The sequence below is a fragment of the Asterias amurensis genome, chromosome 6 (genome assembly GCF_032118995.1).
Source record: "Asterias amurensis chromosome 6, ASM3211899v1".
NCBI lineage: Eukaryota > Metazoa > Echinodermata > Asteroidea > Forcipulatida > Asteriidae > Asterias > Asterias amurensis.
In genome coordinates this window covers 3,888,359-3,908,242 of record NC_092653.1, presented here as the reverse complement: position 1 = coordinate 3,908,242, position 19,884 = coordinate 3,888,359, and the positions used below count along the sequence as shown (strand labels likewise).

At 39.6% G+C, this 19,884-nt stretch overlaps 2 protein-coding genes and 1 non-coding gene across 3 annotated transcripts; 2 read left to right on the top strand and 1 right to left on the bottom strand.

The window, feature by feature from the left end:
* Positions 1-92: 92 nt before the first annotated feature.
* Positions 93-3,698, top strand: LOC139938179 (uncharacterized). Its single transcript, XM_071933570.1, has 3 exons — positions 93-342; positions 1,834-1,974; positions 2,996-3,698. The coding sequence occupies exons 1-3, from the start codon at positions 167-169 to the stop codon at positions 3,225-3,227; spliced, it is 549 nt and encodes a 182-aa protein (XP_071789671.1). The 5' UTR covers positions 93-166; the 3' UTR covers positions 3,228-3,698.
* Positions 3,699-4,535: 837 nt separating this feature from the next.
* Positions 4,536-19,395, bottom strand: LOC139938178 (lysosomal dipeptide transporter MFSD1-like). Its single transcript, XM_071933569.1, has 13 exons — positions 19,180-19,395; positions 18,385-18,485; positions 17,891-18,000; positions 16,972-17,027; positions 15,924-16,067; positions 15,301-15,386; positions 14,733-14,888; positions 13,680-13,813; positions 11,867-11,981; positions 11,135-11,272; positions 10,369-10,508; positions 9,222-9,336; positions 4,536-7,438 (listed from the first exon to the last, which is right to left on the bottom strand). The coding sequence occupies exons 1-13, from the start codon at positions 19,193-19,195 to the stop codon at positions 7,256-7,258; spliced, it is 1,494 nt and encodes a 497-aa protein (XP_071789670.1). The 5' UTR covers positions 19,196-19,395; the 3' UTR covers positions 4,536-7,255.
* On the top strand, positions 14,427-14,499 carry Trnan-guu (transfer RNA asparagine (anticodon GUU)). Its single transcript has one exon. It is a non-coding gene; the product is annotated as a tRNA-Asn (tRNA).
* Positions 19,396-19,884: the final 489 nt, after the last annotated feature.

The following is a 19,884-nucleotide window of genomic DNA, read 5'->3' as shown; positions in this document are numbered from 1 at the left end:
CATGTCCATTTTGACTTGTTTGAATAACAATACAACCTTTGAATGTATTGTGTGACCCGCATGCCACCACGCAGGGATGAATTATGCCATGCATGACTACTCAGCAAGAAGGCACACATGGGGTTACCGCAAACCAAATAAATATATAAATAGATTGTTGTTTACAATGGCGGTCAACAAGGTGTATGTTGTCTGTGGGATCGTTGCTGCTGTACTGGCATGGTTTGCCACAAGGCGAGACATCTTCACCGTCAAGAATGAGGTGTTTGTGGGTAGAGAAGCTAGTGAGGTGTATGAGTTGATTGCAGACCTGAGAAAACATATCAAGTATCACAGTTTTGTGTAAGTCTTTTTTACTTGCACCTTGTACAAATGCACCCCAGCCTGCACCGCTCATGGACAAGTAGCCCCTCGGCTTTACGTCCTGGTTTATGGACCATATAGAATAGTAGAAGTAGAAGTAGAAGTAGAAGTAGTCGAAGTATTATATAGGGCCTATCATGAATACACATAGCCACAACAACCACACCATGTACAGAGTTATAACGGTCTGCGAAACCTCTAAACTGTTCTTTTATTATGTAGGTGTATACATGTATAACGCTCAAATGAACTTTGGTAAAGGGGCACCATTTAACTGTCATTTACTCTGCAGTGGAACCATTGTCCATCGATTATTTGCAGAAACCTTTATGCTGTAAACTATGCAGGTGTATACGTTCGAAATGAACTTTGGTACAGGGACACCATTAACTGTCATTGCTCTATAGGCCTATTTTGCTCTGGTAGTAGAACCATTGGCCATTGAAAATTCCTCCTACTCAATTAACACTGTACAACATATGAGCAGATTTCAGTTTTGTTTTTTTTTTGGTTTTTTTTTAAGTTCAAGATAGACTGCTATAGGGTTTTGGTTGGTAAGCATGCAGTTCGCAACAGCTAATGACATTTTCTCGTTTTTTCTTAATTTAAATGAAATCTTTTTGTATCAAACCAAAAGAAAAACTTAATGTATAGAAGAGTTTGCGGTAACACCATGTAATAATCTCTAAATGAGTTGGGGTGGTTCTGAAAAGAACCGTTGGGGTAAGACGATCAGAGCATACTGATCGAAACGTCGAGTTAACCCAACGGTTCTTTTCAGAACCACCCCAACTCATTTAGAGATTGTTATTACATGGTGTTACCGCAAACTCTTCTATATCTTATCTCCACCATGCAAAGTTTCAAATCCTACTCAAAAACTTAATGGGTACATTTTAAAATGATTTTGTGTCTCGAGCAAAGAAGAAATTACTTAAATTATGACTGGACTTCCTCTTTACGACATTAAAACTTTACACTGGCCGCTGAGCACAACGAGATTTTAGTCTCGATTGATTTAGTAGCAGACATTTATTACAAAACAAGTTCTTTAAAGGCAGTGGACACTATTGGTAATTGTCAAAGACTAGCCTTCACAGTTGATGTATCTCAACATATATGCATACAATAACAAACCTGTGAAAATTTGAGCTCAATCGGTCATCGAACTGGCGAGATAATAATGAAAGAACAAAACACCCTTATTAAACGAAGTTATTGCGTGTGTTTAGATGGTTGATTTCGAGACCTCAAGTTCTAAATCTGAGGTCTCGAATTCAAATTCATGAAAAATTACTTCTTTCTCGAAAACTATGGCACTTCGGAGGGAGCCGTTTCTCACAATGTTTTATACTATCAACCTCCCCCCCCCCCCCCCCATTACTTGTTAGCAAGTAAGGTTGTGTGCTAATAATTATTTTGAGTAGTTACCAATAGTGTCCACTGCCTTTATATCATTTCTAACTGCAGGCCAAAAGAAATTTTATTACTTCACACCCGAACCCACAGCAGCGGTTTAGAAGAGCGTCTTTTCCTGGTCAAGGAATATGTGCCCCTTCCCTTTGGATATAACATGACGGTGAATTTTGATGCCCTCGCAAAACTTACAAAGTAAGTATCAGAATCTTGACTTCATTAAATTATCCAAGTTGACCTGGAGATCAGAACACCGACAGAGGGTACCCCCACCCCTCCCCATCACAACCCCACCCACCCCTCCTCAACCCCACCCCTCCTCAACCCCACCCAGTCCCCACTTTAAAACACTATTTCCTCTCTTACAGAAGTAGGCCTACCCTCTGAGATGTCTTAAGCACTCAGTGAAGACAAAATATCCCATATTGATCCAATGGCCTTGAGTCAGTTGATCCCATCCCAATGGTTTTGTGATGTTTGTGAAAACAAATTAGTTTTTTTTTTCGTTTTCTTTTTTTTCGTGCTTCTTGGATATGGGGGCATTCGGCAGCATGCCGGCCCTACTGCACTGAGTGACAAGATGAGGGCATGGATGATAGATAGACGATGAATAGAGCTGAGCAAGAAAGTCGAAACGATGAGACCTAAGAACTCGGCGTGAAGGAATGAAAAGTCCCCTCGATCCACTAAAGCAAAATTAGAAGTCCTTGCTGATTGTCTATACCTTCCGTCCATGGTGGTAGTAGTTGAGCAGGGCCCAATTTCATAGCGCTGCTTAACGGTAAGCAAATATGCGTTCTTACTGTAGCAGACAAAGTTGCTTAAGCCTTAGCGTATTTCATAGGTTAGCAGAAAAATTGGGCGGCCATATTGCGTGTTTACCGTGGATTTGCATTGTGACGTCGTTTATTTTCGTGCGGTAAGCACCGGACGGTTAGCATGCCTTTTTGTGTGCTTACGGTTAGCAGCGCTATGAAGTAGAAATCGCACAGTAAGCAAAAAATCGGCCGCTAAGGAGCGCTATATTGGGCCCTGGAGAGTTCTTGTTAACACAAAGTAGTATAGGTCTTTGCTTGCATTGCATACTATCGGCCGATGATACGTCTTCCTTTGACACTTGTGGCGTCATTTATATGCAACGGGGCTGTACAAACTGATGGCGTTATTTTTTTTGCAAAGTGAGTATTGTTTTAATTGGAAATACTGTCTTTTGCAGACCGAACGAAGAGCTTGTGGTTGACATTGAAGTAGACATGATCGGAGGGGTGTCAGGGGCTTCTGTGTGGACCCTTGTTCCCTCATCCATTGGAGACGTCCGAGGAACATTGGTCACTGAGGAATTCTCCTTACACTGTCTGAGGGTTACGTGTGGCTTCATTGAACACAAGGCAGCGGTGTCTCATGAGGAACTGTTTCAAAAACTCAAAGAGGACCTGGAGAAATCTTGACTCTCATTGTATGCCGTGGAAGGGACATTAATTCTACAACAATCGGCGGCGGGAATGATAAGGATTGTTAATTTTAGTACCAATTTGTGCATAAGTTTTGAATTGTTTTCTTATTATAGCGACCCCATTGCCAGTCTAATTGTTTATAATAAATTATCGTCACTGCAGATCGGGTCCAATAAGAGGCATGCCACCCAAAACGGAAGCTTCCAATTATAGTATTCAAACATGAACTTCTACTCGCTTGTTATTAAAGTTGTTGTGTCTTGTCTTTGGCAGGCCTAACCTGTGCTACGTTATCAAAACTGTCCTGCACATTTTGTGTAATTATATGACGACCGCATTTTAAAAGTATTTTTGATAAAAAAACCTTAACTTTTTTAGCTTCTAGGTATACGTATAGAAAAATTGTATTTTTGTTGTCGGCATAGTTGTGAAAAATTATATTGAAAAATTAAAACAGAAGACTAATTTATAAAAAATACATCAATGCATTGAGCATAAAAATAACTGTATTCCAAAATAAAATACACAGGACACTTACACGGTCTTTCGTTTCATACCATTGAATAATGTTCACTCATTATGGGGAAGTTCTCGAAAAAGAATGGGTGGCGACAATATTCCTCACTTTTAAAAGGTTTTAAAAACAAGCCACTCGCCCCCATTTCAGTATAGAATGATTTGTATTTAGAGCATGCGCGGTGTGTCCGTTATACGGGAGATTTCAGAGTTTGCAAGGTGCCGAATTGACGACCGGTACCCATCCGTTTTCAACTGGTGCGCTCTACCACGTGAGTGCGCCCTCCCGGCCCCCCCGGGGCACTAAAGATACAAAATGGCAGACGACCAGAAATACCGGTAGTCATTATTTTTCTCCCAGTTATCCCGTGTTTTACAGCCAATATTCGGGTGACGAAACCACTGCAAGTGAGCTAGGTGAGTTAAATTATATTTATAACATCATTTAAGATATCCAATAGGCTACGGTTAATGTGAGGTTTCAAATTAGTCAAAATGAAGCAAAGTTTGTTTTGTGCCGGCGCGGGAGACTTCGAAAACCACATGGCCATAGAGCAGCTCCAATCGAAAGATTGCCACTCTGGACTGTGAATATTTTCAGTCAGTGTCTGCAAAGGGACATAGGCCTAATACACCTAGAATTTACACACACAGGCAGGGTTTATTTGTTTGCAAAATGTAGCTGAATATTGTTTCGTAGTGTTTTCAAAATAGGTTTACTAACTAGTCATCTACAAAACATACACACATGGGCATACAGGTAAGGTATAACAAATTTATATCTTTACCACAATAAAGATCATTTATTTCATACTTTTCTTATTTCGAAAAAATCTTTAAACACTCAACTTTCAAAGGGCAACACCAATAAAGGTACATTATACATAATTCTTGAAAAAAATATATAAACAACAGATTTTTAATCTCAAAGCTCTACTTTTAAACTTGATAATGGCATTTCAACATTGTCATATAATGATGCGTCTATTAATTTCTGCTTACACCGATGTGTGCTAAGCACTTTATACTCAGTGTTTTCCCGAGTCCTGTTAACAAAATCAAAAGCGTATTACTCGGGTGGGATTCGAACCCAACACCTTTGCCATTCTAGAGCAATGTCATATCAACTACCACCGATATTACCCGGTAGCTAGAGGAAGTTCGTATCCTATGTTTCAGCAGTGGGTCCACTTCATAGATTGCTTTTTTCGTTTCCAAACTATTAGTTTTTCTCACGGATTTAAATTTCAAACAAACAATTACCCTTTAAGTATATTTAACAATAATACTTTTAAAGCATAAGTTAAACTGGCATTTTCATTTAAACTTAATCAAAATAATAAATATAGCTAAGCAGAATGTATAGAAAAAGATCCACACTTGGACAAAGTATGACGAATCATGTCAGTACATCCCTACGAGAGGTAGTGACGAAGGGCATCAATACGGCCCGCTGCCCTGTGTTGTAGTCAAGACCGAGAACTGAAGGTCCGCAGGGAGACCGAGACCAGGGCCCGATGTCATACAGCTGCTTAAAGGCAGTGGACACTATTGGTAATTACTCAAAATAATTTTTAGCATAAAACCTTTCTTGGTGACGAGTAATGGGGAGAGGTTGATGGTATAAAACATTGTGAGAATTGGGTCCCTCTGAAGTGTCATAGTTTTCGAGAAAGAAGTAATTTTCCACGAATTTGATTTCGAGACCTCAGATCTAGAACTTGAGGTCTCGAAATCAACCATCTAAACGCACACAACATCGTGTGACATGGGTGTTTTTTTCTTCCATTATTATCTCGCATGTTCGAAGACCGATTGAGCTCAAATTTTCACAGGTTTGTTATTTTATGCATATGTTGAGATACACCAACTGTGAAGGCTAGTCTTTGACAATTACCAATAGTGTCCACTGCCTTTAAGCAGAAAATATTGCTTAACAATTTTCTGCTTAGTAGAAATAAGCAGGATACCAGTCACAATTTGTACATGTGACATTGTGTTTTGGCTGGTAACTTTATACTGATCAGCTTATTTTTGTTGTGCTTAAGCAGCTCTTTGAAATTGGGCCCTGATGGTCCAGACCAAGACCGGAGACATAACACTGGCTGCCAATCGTACCAAGGCTAAAAATTATGGTACATGCAAATTGTAATATTGTTAGTACGAAGTTCAAGCATGCGGATTGGGCACCAGCTTGTGTGACGTTGCCATGAATTAAAGTAAAATAATGTCACACTTATGAACATGATAATTCATCTGATGAAGATGGCATACAACTTCTGTTTTTAAGGTGAACAAATAATTTTTTCCATTCAAGAAAAATCGATTATGATATTGTGATGTCATGATGGTACTCTAGAGAAGAACTTAAAATACTAACTTCAGAATGATTAAAATCTCATATACTTTAAGTCTCACTTGTCCCCCAGTGTTGTCACTGATCTATTGTAAGGATTAATTTCAATGTTAGCATTTGCGCAGGATTTAAAACTTCAGACCGTTTAGAAACTTTACATGTCATGTACACTTGTGCCAGGCATGACATTTGGTCCTTGAATGGAAAAAAAGTAGGAACATGTTATCAAGTACAAGGAGTGGACTGACCAACAATATAAGTTATAACACAAGCGCGAGTGGAATACGGAAAAATATAGCGGATATGTGACGCAGACGCGCTATATTTTCCGTATTTCCACGAGCGCGCGTGTGATAACGTATTTATCTTCAAGCAAACTTGGTGCGTGACATAGAACACACAAGACGCATGGTAGTGATATTAGCCGTGCAATATAGGTTTTTATCACCACTCCATTCTGCCAATCTGATTGGATGATTAGCGCGTACTTGAAGATAAGTACACATGTTGTAGGCTTTAATAGTCATTTCAGGTCATCTTAATTCACAATTTTTCTGATTTATCCCAATTAATAAACGAAATAAAATGAAAGGGCAAACTAATAGGAAATCAGACTTAAGTAAGAAGAATATCATGTCTGTTGTGCAGGACATTGTAGTGGCCTTTATAAGCAGTGATCTATCCAGATTAGTTAGACAAAGCTGATATCTTGTGGTGTTTATCTGGCATTTGGCCAGGTAAACATTTTCAATAGACTACTTCGCAACTATACATTTTACATGCGCGTTACATGCAAAAATAGGTGCGTGCTGGTCTAGATGATACCTCAGACCAATATACACCGCATTTTATGAACATCACACAAATAAAATATTTTTGCGAAGTAGTTTCTGAAGTCAGTAAAATCATTGACACCTTCAATGACTCTGTACCAAAATGTGGTATAAAAAGATTCCCATTTCCACAAATTATTACACAAAATTTGCAAAGGAGTCTATGGATAATGCTACTTTAAAATTCAGTAAAATTACTGAGACAGTAAATGACTCTGTAACAAAATGTGGTATAAAAAGATCCACACTAAAATGTTACACGCATTTTCGTCTTTGAGATGCATTGCTTAATCCCCTGCAGTGAAGTCATGATTTCCTTAGGTTCTGTGAACGATCCCATCGTGTCTTACTTCGGTCGGTGATGAGTTGATTGATGGAAACAGTAAGGGTTCCTTTTCATTGACCAAAGGGTTAGTAGTTGAGTCATCCTCCGCTATGGAGCTCTCTATCATCGCCATGCGTCGTTTGCGTTCTCTTCTGCTCTGATTGAGAACCCGGCCCTGAGAAAAAAAGAAAACAAAAGAGGTCACCTTTAAAGGATTTGGGTACTTTTTCTAAATGTCCATAGATTTACATTAAACTTTCAGGGTTTGAAGATAATGATAGTGGAAAGCTTCCCTTCAAATTTTACTTACTGAGGTGCTGTTGTTTTTGAGAAATGAGTAAAACAATGTCATGAAAATACGTTTGTAAATGATTAAAATAATTTTCGTCTCATGAGACAAAAATTATTTTCATGACATTGTTTTACTCATTTCCCCCAAACTACAGCACCTCAGCACATAGTATTTTCAGGGAAGCTTTCTACTATCATTATCTTCAAACTGTGTAAGTTTAGTGTAAATCTGTGGACGTTGTGTTTTTTTGTCCTACAAAAGTTACATAGACCCTTTAAGAGAAGGTATAACGTTAGGAACCACTAGTGTTGTAGTCGGGCGGGCCTGCCCAGAACTAACAAGTTTCGCCCAGCATTCTGAGCGAAACACATTGTGCTGCCCAGCACAGATTTCTCCCAGATTGCACTTGATGGCCCCCATATCGTGTCTAAACATGATCTTAAATTTTGTTGAAACGCTTGCCCATGGTGGACTAAATTTGAGTTAGAGCCCACCACTAAAATCATTCTACAATAACCAATCATAAAATGAATGGCGATTAAAAGTTACTTGGCTAGATGTACAGCATATATTTGGTTTGCGGTAACACCATGTGTGTATATCTACTTGCCAGGTAGAGTTGTTCTTAGGGAACTGTCTTGCTTTATTCTACTGCCGTGGAGTAGAAAATCAGAGGTTCGGGAGACTTCTCAGTTCTGAAAAGAACTGTGCTGCTTTATAACTATTACCAGGGCGGATGGTATAGAAATTTGGAGATTGAAGAGGTAGAGAGGAGTGGGCTTATTTATAGGGGTTCAGTGGATCCACTGCAGGTCAATCAATGCTCTGTGTGGTTGGCAGGCTCAGGACCATTGTTAGGGTTGCCCATTGTGTGAGAAACCTCTCGGGTGTAGTGAGGCGTGTCAGTAGGTTGGTGGTTGTTAGAGGAGGAGGGTGGTAGGATAGTGTGCCAAATGCTGCTGATACACACATGGTGTTACCGCAAACCAAATATATATTGATACCCCACCATGCAATGCCTCAAATCCTATATAGATGTACAGCATTTTTAGATTGTATAAAGTATTTTGCGAATCATTTCACTTCCAGGTTATGTGGATGGAAAAAGATTTTATCCCCCAAAATTTGTATCTCGGACACTTTTCTCAGATTGTGTATTCCAATTACAGATTATTCTTTCTGTGTGGACATATCCGCTGTGGTTTTGATAATTTGAAAAACACTACACAACCTTTTGAAATGAAATTTTCACATGTTAATTTTGTTGTATATAACTACATTTATATGATTATTATCATTGCGTGGTGTGCCATGTTTATATGTATCAAACCTTGTTACATTGCATGATTTAAAATTTGCGCAGGATAGCTCGGGAGCAAACATTGAACATTGCGCGATCTTTGTCATTAAACTGCAATTCTCACCACTTGGTGTGAAACATGTTGTTTGGGTAAGTTCGAAGTATCGCTCTGCTAGATCTCAACTTCTGAGCTGAAGTGATACTTCTGAGCAGAAGAACAGGTCTGCTCACCAACTGAGGAACTGATAGTTCAGAATTTCTTGTGACAAAGCGCGGAGATGTGGCAAAGCTTTGTCGCAAGAAATTCTGAACTAACAGCACTGCGCCCAAAGATTATATAGTTTTCAATTTCAAATTGTACATTACCTGTCTCTTGTCGGTGATGTTAAGGAGTAGAGCTGTGACTACACATGCCAGTGTATTGGCAAACAGGAATATCATAACGTACTTCCAGCGTTTCAATGTCTTTTCAGGGGGAAGTCTGTGAGTTGTAAAAACAGTATGCAATACAGTGGTGAACAACAGGTTGTTTTACCATTCCTGGTGTTAAATTACAATATCTTTCAAGTTTCTCCTAGTGGCATATCGTGGCTGGGCGGTCAATCGCATTGGACTCGGGCTCTGGACTGGTGTTTCTGATCAGCAGAATGTCGGTTCAAGTTACGGTCGTGATGACTGTGTGCTAAGCAAGGCACTTGACCATTATGGCTTCAATATGGAAAGGTCTGCGGTAACACCATGTAATGACTATCTCTAAATGCGTTAGGGTGGTTCTGAAAAAAAACATTGGTATCAGTATGCTCTGATCGTCTTCTGGAGAAAGCATTATGGCTTCGTCCTTCAGATGGGACGGAGAGTCAAAGGACAAGTACACTGTCGCCAAGTTCCTCCCTGTGTTTTCTACAGATTGCGCCTCGGCAATTGAAAACCATTACAATTATATTTAAAGTAATGAGTGCTTTGAGACAAAGCGCTATGTAAGACCTACATATTATTGTTATACGGTTTTTGACAGTAAGAAAATAATACCCTTAATTACTGTGTAGTTACGAATGTATCCTTATGTACATGAGTTTGTTACATTTAGGATTTAGTGGTCTGTTCATGTAGGCTTTCACTTGTGTGTCATCAATTCTCTTGGAATTAACCATTAAAGACATGGGTAATGGTCAAAGACTAGTCTTCTCACTTGGTGTATCTCAACATTATATGCACAAAATAACAAACCTGTTGTGTGCTTTCAGATGCTTGAATTTGTGACCTCAAAGTCTAATTCTGAAGTCTTGAAATCAAACTCAAGTATTTTAGTGGAAAATTCTTTTCTTAAAAACTAATTTCTACAAAACTATGTTACTTCAGAGGGAGCTGTTTCTCACAATGTTTTATACTATCAACAGCTCTCCAATGCTTGTTACCAAGTAAGTTTTTATGCTAACAACTACTTTGAGTAATTACCAATAGTGTCCAGTGCCTTTAAATGTACATGTTATGCATTCACCCTACATGTACTTACTCTGTGGAATCTCCTAAAAGAGCACCGATCACCTGATTGCAAACACCGATCCCAATCATCTGAATGGAGGTTGCAAAACCCATTGCCGTGCCAACCGTTGCCTGGGTAACCACTAGAGGGATGGATGGCCATAAACTTGCCTGTAAAATAAATAAACAATAAAAATAAAGTTTCAATACACTTTCACTGACAATGTGACAAGCCTTTGATATTTTTTGATTTATTTTTTTAATGTGTATATTTCAAACAAAACCAATTGAGGAGCATTGTGGCAGACAGTGGTGGTGCTATTCACAGTATGTTGGTTAGAACTCTGGGGTCTGTTCCGCTCATGCAACCATTTGCGCTGGCGCTAGCGTTACAAAATATGCGTACCGCTAATAGTTTGGACTGGGATGCACTGTATTCAAACTTCAATTCTTTGGCCAATCATTATGCAGTATCCATAATGATTATTTCGTGAAATGGTCCATGTTTTGTTGTCTGCTCTTTCAAATAAATAACATACCAATGGACGTCTCTAAACAAACTTTAAGTCCAAACAATTAGAGAACAAAGAGAATCCTCTATTTTACACTGTAGATATTAAGAGGTTGAAGTTGGGCAGGATTCTTTTCCATTAAAGAAACATAAATGATCAGTTGAATAACGTTTGTTTTTTTTGCCTTGGTAAGTATTTGTACTCTTGACCAGACTTGTTCCATCGATCCGCTACCCCTTAGTGACTCAACAACTTGGACTCCTTCTCTGAGAAAAAAATACTCACAGCAGCGAAGGAATAAGTAACGCCCAGCCAGAGGGTCGAGACAAGGGGAAAGACTTCAGTAAATGCTAGCAGGCCAAAAACTGGAATAGTAGCCAGTGCACATGTAAGCGCCAGCAGACCTCGCATACCTATGATATCCTGTGTAGAGGAGATAAAAAGTATAATGAAAACAAACTTGAAATGCATCTATTCATAATAATAATAATAATAATAGTGGCTTCTTCGATAGCGCTGTAACATACAGTATTTCCTGCAAGGTATGTGGGACTACGTTTAAATTAGGAGACATATTCCTTTATAGCACTGTTGCTAATAAGGTTCGATTTTTGTTTGTTCTGGAGCTTCTTTGCCGTTTCCTCTTTGTCGAGAGTGTTCTCCTCACTGTGTTTAATCTGATTCAAATGGCCTCCCTAAGCCATTGTCAGATTCTGTGTCAACTACAAAGGCATTGTCCTATTTGATGGTGTGATTGGTGGCTGCAACATGGTTGGTTATGGCCGACTTGTGTTGCTTGGTAATGGATGAAGAGCGGGTGTAGAGTCGAATTTAAACTAGCGAATAAATGGCCCCTTTACCAGCATACACTGTGTACAACTAGTGTTTGCGCTTTGCGCTGTATCACATGTTGATTCATCCAGCTTTTTCTGTTAACAGCGGCCAGCCACCAACCCGTTCATTACCACATAGCCAAGACCGGGTCCTCACATCGTTATCCCCTAATTCTCTACTTACAATAAGTGCACCAAGAAATGGAGACAAGACAAGTGAGACGTCATAAACTGCTCCAGCTAAGTAGCCTGGTATTGGTGAATCCTCAGAGTAACCATACTTGTCTCGAATAAACTTACTGTGAACAGAAACAAATACAGAATGTGAGGACCCAGTGATGTTTGAAACTTTGCCTGTGTGAAGGATAAAATGAGACTATAAATAATAGTAAACTTGTGGGTACCATGTAATGATTCTCTTTTGAGGGAGCGGTGGCTCTGAAAAGAGCCAGTTTGGTCTCGGCGTTTCAAACAGTATACTCTGCTCGACTTCAGGAGAAAGCAGACCTAGATTTTAGTCAGTAGCCTTTCACTCAGTGGCATGTTCGATAGCGCATATTAATGTTGCACAGGCTGCATACGTTGCACAGGCTGCATACTCCCCACCAGGGAGCTGAGATGGTTTAAGGAGTGAATTAAGACCCAGTGACCAGGGGTAATGATGTGAAGCGCTTTGGGACGCCCTCCGAGTGTGAAAAGCACTTTATAAAAACTGGCAATTATTATTAATATTATATTGACCTATCAAAGTGCAGCCATCTTGATTTTCTTCTATTCGACCCTAATTAACCGTAGTCATGCAGGGGTGCGTTCCACTCGCGCAAACGTTGCCAACAGTTGCGCACGTTCGCCAACAATTTCGAGTGGAACGAGTTGTTCGCCGCCACCGTTGGCGAACGTTGGCAACTTTAGGCGAACATACTTCTGAGGTGTTTGCGAGTGGTTCCTAAAATGGCGGACAAGCATACGGTATTATTTCTTTGTCACAAACACAATTACATTGTATTTTCGGTGGATGATAATGCAGATTTGGAATAACAAAGTTAATTAGTTGATGTTATGATGTCAAAAAGAGGACTATTGCAGCAAAAACGAAGTTAAAAAAAACGTACATATGGTGCGCGCCATCTTCATTTCAGGGCACCGCCATATTGACATCGCGTATAGACTGTGCAAGTCTCGCACGTAGCGAAAACAAGAACTTAATTCGAAAAAAAGTATATTTTTGTACAAAACCAAATTGTATTGAAATTGTTATTTGTTAAAAAATTCTTAAAGATTATTATTTTTAACGTACTTTTTGTATAATTATTATTTTAATTCGTGTACATAATAATTGTTTTGTTTAAACTAACGTAAAAATTATACATTTATCGGGACGAGGATCGCTGTTCGACATCGACCCGGATGGTTTTTCTAATAAACCCCGTTTGTGAATCACGTCCAATTGGTGCGATCATCACATAGGTTCAGCGATAATGGGAACGTCAATTGGGTAATATTCTTAATTGTTTAGAGTAAACCGGAAACTGAACTGAAGGTCAAGTTTTTTTCTTTAGTTTTCTTCGTTAATTTGTTGAATCGATTTTACTTTTCTGTTTTTAATCACTTATTTTTACATTCCCAAGAACATATTCACTTTTTAGAGTCATAACTTATGTTAAACAAAAATTATTGACAGAACAAAATCTCCCCAACGTAAAACTCCATTAGGTTGGGACCACAATGGTCCCGGAAGTTCAATTTCTCGCGAGACTTGCACAGTCTATACGCACCAATCGTTCAAACGATGAAAAAACGTTTGCGCGAACAGTTGCGAGTCGTTTGCGCGAGTGGAACGCACCCCTGGATAGTTGTAGTATGTTTCAAGCAATGAATATGAACACCCCCACCAAAATTAAATAAATAAATAAAGAGAGAAATATTTCAAATATATAAAAAATCTAAAAAGAGTAGAGACAGCGGAAAAGTCTGACTTCATAACTTTACATATGTACCTTGCATCAGCCACGAATGGGAAGACACCATTGTAGAAAAACATTATAGTGAGAGTTACCAGCCAGTAGGATAAGGTGAAGTAGCGGATGTCACTGAAGCGAAGTTTTCTGGAGCTTTGCTTCATATTGGCTTCCTGAATTTCAAACAAGAATCATAGACACTGTAAGGCGGTGTCCGAATCGACGGATACGGCTACAGCTGAATGACAACGTCATCATGCAATGAAGTTTGGTACGTCCTAATAGCAGCCTCTTAGCAACAGCCATATTCACTTATTCAGATACGGCCGAAGTCAACTGCATACATCTGTCTTAGACTGGAGGGTACTCTGGCTCTGATTGATGTCATGACAGAAAACATTATTACAAATTTTTCCATAGAACAAATATAAATAAATAGTAATTTCGAAAGTGTATCCTCGCTACCACCCACTTAAACATCTTGAAGTTTACGAAGCAAGTTCCCTGAAGAAATAATTACATTCGGCTGTCGCTATAAAGAACACTGTAATAAAGAGGTTCTGCTTATAAAGAGTACAAATTTACCCAGTCAGTTTCCCTTGTGGTTTATATTGATATCTGAAACAAAAAGTCGCATCCCCTTAAGGTGATTCCCTAGCTGCCGCTTCCCAAGTTGTATCGTAATTTGGGTGTGATCCCTGGCTACACGCCAGTTAACAGTTGTATGGCTTCTGACTGGCGCCCCCGAACAAAGATATTGACAAAATAGGGACAACGCTAATAAAGGGCTAGATAGCTCAGTTGGTAGAGCGCCGGCATGTTAATCCGGAGGTCGTTGGTTCGAATCCCACTCTAGTCAATTCTTTGTTCAACCCCAAAAATCATTTACAAATTTACCCAGTCAGTTTCCCTTGTGGTTTATATTGATATATAAAGAGTATATTCTGAAGTCCTGAATCTCATTTCTGCTTTGTGTTTCTCTGTTTTGCTGTACTCATACAACAATGTTCCTTTTTTATCAAGAGATAATTGGCCAGTCCCAGCGACCTTGTTATAAGGAGAGTCAACTGTACTATGAATTTCTTTGTATACCTGTCCTTGTTTGCGTACTCCATACGTATCCAGACAGCTCGTTAAAAGGGCTGCAAAGAATCCCAACAAGCAGAGAAAAGCTCCACCCCACAACACCCACGTCAGTCCTATTTTCTCCTCAACAGATTTGGTCAAGAAGAAATTCAGAACACTTCCCTGAATGAAAAAAACAGAGAAAATATATAAATGCAGCGAAACACATGCTTCAAAGCCTAGTTAAAAAAAAACTGTTTTTAATGGTTATTATATGTTTCTGGTAAAGAAACCAAAGATGCCTCATAAATGAACTTAATTACTGTAGCTCGCAAGCCTGAGGAAACTTGTTCACAAGGGTGCTTGGTACGTGAACCAGAAACACCAAGATAAATCCCTACTCTTCCATGATAAAGGAAGGCTCAAAGTTCAGGAGCACCGTTCCTGATCAAACCCGTCCATGCAGTTCGTATACAGACCATCAGTAGTTTCTACTCGGTTTGCACACAGTTTAAGTCTTTTTTTCCGGCTATATTCTTTTCAGACCGTAGTGAGAATGAGTTCGGTGTGATGGTGGCTTTTACTAGATACTTACCAGTCTCGAGAAAGTTAAAGTGATTCCGAAGGCAAGAGCGAGCTCCTTGTCTCTGAACCAGTAGGCTGTGATGCGGTTCTGTACAACTGTAGAACACACGAGAAGAAATGTCTGAGAGATTTAGACTCTTGTTTATTACAATGAATTGTTAAAATAATGTAACCGATATGACAATGTTTCCCTCCGCCTCATGTGAATGGTTTGCGTGCCCACTGTACATTTACACAGCACTTCCTTCAAGGTTCTCCAAATCCATTTTACTCGTACCAAGCTCAAATTTTACACTTAACCGCAGGCCCCAGGCCAGTGGTTTTATTGCCAGGCCAGTAAACTTATGATCGGCTGTCTTGTGGTTTATAGGTTTGTATCACACCTCTTGTTGCTATGGGTTTGCCAATCACAATCAAGGATTCAAGCTTGCTTAAAATTGTACTCATATGATCAGTTTTCAACCTAGCTATTCTCAAGAGTTTCCCCTGTCTATTAAAGGATAGGGGATTTAATACCACAGTACAGAATTCTATACGTATCATGGTACAAGACATAGTGGCAGTCTGACCCACTCACAAACCTCCATTTTTTAATGAACATCCAAGTAATAAAAGAATGGTTACTGCAATTACTTGTCAATGATCCGTTTCCTGATCCAAATATCAAACGTCCAACGAGCATGACGGGAAACATGGCACTGGTTCCTCTCAACATTGCTCCGCCGGCAAATGTGCAAGACCCGATCAAACACAGGCCAGAAAACAGGAATAATCCCACTGAAAAAAAGGAAAGACAGCAAAAGTTAACTAAAATATTCATCACCAAGCCATCTGGGCCACTATTAGGCTCCAGCATCTCTCTTGGCGGTCACCTACTTTTGGGGTATTACTCACTCTTGCATTTCTTTCTTACAGCTTTATAAGCACTGGTCACGTTTGGTCAAGGACTAGTATTTTCACTTGGTGTATCCCATTATATGCATAAAATAACATACCTTTGGAAATTTGGGCTCAATTGGTCATCGAATTTGCAAACATACATACATACAATGTTTTTTTTTATGGCGTCATTTCATTTAGACAACGGTGCTTCGCAATAGAATAATGATAGAAAAAACGCCCTAGTTGCATAACTTTGTGTGCTTTCAGATGCACAATACAAATGCTTCAGCTGAAGTCCTTTATTTGAGTTGCTTCAGAGAGAGAGCCATATCTCACAATGTTTTTGCTATAAACAACTCTCCATTGCTCGTTACCAATAAGTTTTTATGCTTACAATTATTGTTAGTAATTATCAATATTAGTGTCCATTGCCTTTAAGACAATGAGAACAGCCTGATACTGTAGAATATTGATTGAGATGATTTAAAGGGGGTGTGTAGTCACGATTAAAGCATGCCTATTGCTCTAAATGGAATTATGAACTCTAAACAAGTTAATGCGCACGTGACTGGGTAGGAGCGAGTTTATAATTCTGTGCACAGCCACAGGATTTGACCGTAGACCTTTTCGCAAATACCCATAGCACAAGTGCTATGCTAACTTTTGATTGAGGTGCACGCTGGTCTAGCTATCGATCAAACTTGATCGCTAGCTCGAGCAGCATGCACATCATTCCAGCATGCGTTTTGCGATAAGGTCTAAGATGGACGCAGCACCTTTCAGTTAATGTGACACTCACCCGGATTGCCAAATTTGTCAATCAGATACCCTGCACCAATTACAACCACTGCATTCCTGTTCCAATTAGAGAGACAAGGAAGAAAACATCTTTCAGTAATAATAATTGATTTGTTGTTGGATACATGTAGCTCAGTCGGTAGAGCGTCAGGTGTGACAGGAGATTCTGACCCCCAGAGATTATGCCACCCCATCCGCGAACTCTGTACAGACTTTCTGAAAGCACCCTCTTTTGGATCATCCTCCTTCAACTCGCGTTGTTTTTACATGGGGGAAACAATCTCCGGAGGAAAATTTTCCCTGGGACTTCAGCACATTAATCAGCTGAGGTCTCGAATTCAAGCATCTGAAAGCAATCAACTTGTGCGACAAAGATGTTTTTTCTTCCATTATTCTCTCGCAACTTCGACAACCAATTGAGTTCAAATTTTCACAGGTTTGTTATTTTAAGCATAAATGTTGGTTCGACAACCAATTGAGTTCAAATTTTCACAGGTTTGTTATTTTAAGCATAAATGTTGGGATACACCAAGTGAGATTACTGGTCTTTTTACTGACAATTACCAAACATGTCCAGTGCCTTTAAGCCACCAGAGCGTGAGTTCCACTAAATTGGTCATCAAAGTTCCAAAAAAATAAAGAAAGAAAAAACATAGACCAGAAAACAGGAGCAATCCCACTGAAAAAAAGAAAGACAGAAAAAGTTAACTTAAATATTCATTACAAAAAAACAAATCTGTGAATATTTGAGCTTAACTGGTCATCAAAGTTGCAAGAGAACAATGAAAGAAAAGAAAAACCTTTATTGCACAAATTTGTGTGCTATCAGAAGCCTAATAAAAGGCTTCTGGCAGGCCTAAAGTCTTTTAACATACTCTTATTCCATGCAGGGCAAACTAACTGCAACATCAGAAACTTACGTCCATGCGTAGATGGCATAGAGTAGATTGTATTGATCAGGGTTCATGCCGAGTCCCTCCACACAATCATCACTAGCGTTGGTGTTGGTCGTATTCACACAAGTGATATTCTGAAAAAAAATAGACAAAAGAAAACCAGTTCAGACCCTTCATTTGGTTGTACCCATACACAACATTGTGTGTTGGCACTGTTTACTCGGTCTTTTCCCGAGTGGTGTGAAAAAACACAGGCCTGCATATTACTCAGGTGGGATTCAAACCCGATATCTAAATGCAATTCTAGAATAGTGTCATACCAACTAGTTAGGAGATTAGTGATGAGGCCCTCTTTCAAAAGTTGAAATTAGACGTATACGATCGCTATAAAAAATATAATATTTTATGTTTTCTTTCATTGAGCCGTGTACAAATCATGCCTGAAGGAAGTCGGGGCTCTCTGGCTCTTTTGTAAACATGTGATGTCACAGGTCACAGGTCACATCGTCTATACTTACCCCCTGCAGGACTGCCTGTAAGACACTTGGCATGTCAAAACAGAAGTACGTCCCAAATGTCAGCAGGCAGTTGAAGAATAACACCACAAAACGGAAGTAGGCTACAGCAGAAAAAAAAAATAATAATATCAAAACTGTGTTTAGTGTCAAGTGCATGTACAGTCATGAGATGAACAAACCCTCCTATCCCATGTAAGGTGCATGCCTACAGAATCTTGAAATTAATTTTGTAATATGTTTGAAACTTTTGTTTCACCTTAAAGGCCCTGAACAGAATCCTTACTGCAGGGATATATATTATTCAAATAAATCTCATTGTCATTGTTTGTACATGATAATTAATTATTGAATTTCATCAAGGACCAATGAAATGTAAATTGCTTTATGGTGCACTTTGAAGATCTATGCACCTTTGTTTCTAATTGAACCTTAATTTCAAATTTCTTTCTTTCAATGTTTTAGGGTATTTATTTGGAAAAGTTTCCGTATGGCGCCACCACCTTTTCACTCATTGGATAAGTTTCCGTATGGCGCCACCACATTTTCACTCGTTTTTACAAAAAGGGATATATCAATCAGGTAAATTAGATACTATATTATTTTATTTCGAATGAAAAAGTGGTGGCGCCATACGGAAACTTTTCCTACTCATTTTTACAAAAAGGGATATCTCATTGAGGTAAATTAGATACTTTATTATTTCATATCGAATGAAAAAGTGGTGGCGCCATACGGAAACTTTTCCCCAGCGGGTATTCAGCTCAGCAGGAGCTGTGACAAATCAATGAAATTTACCTTTTGAAACGTCCATGGCTCCCGACAATCTAATCACAGCAAGTCTGTACTGGGACACAGTCGGGATTTCCAACAGTCGCTCGTTCGATGAAAGAAATCAACTTTGAAGAAGGATCTGTGTTGTGCTAATAAATAAACCTCACCACAGCACAAAACAAAATGCACGAAAGACAACAGACACATGACATCGAGTCAGAACAATCTGCGATCTCACTGGTCAAAACAACACACACACGTTGAATGACAAGGGCGCCCTCTCTGATCTTCAGCGTATTATTTATTGCTCAGTCCCATTAGAATGCGCGCTAGGTAATAGCCTTGATCAAGGCTGTGTAAACTAATAAAGCTAAAACCATAGAGCACCTCAGCCGCCCGAATGTCCCCGACTGACTCTAAACAGAATAGCACACCGTACTCTCACACCCACACAGCGCCTGTAATGTACATCCACGCAGCCCCCCCCCCCCACACAGCCCCCCCCCCCACACAGCCCCCCCCCACACAGCCCCCCCCCCCCACACAGCCCCCCCCACACAGCCCCCCCCCCCACACAGCCCCCCCCCCCAAATAAAATACCCCCCTCCTCTGAAAAAAGGGGAAAATGGACACGCAGCCACAAAATGCCATAAGCACCCCCTCCGCACAGCATACTCCTTCCCGACTAACAAAGCAACCCTGCCTACATGTTAAAACTACTAACCCCTA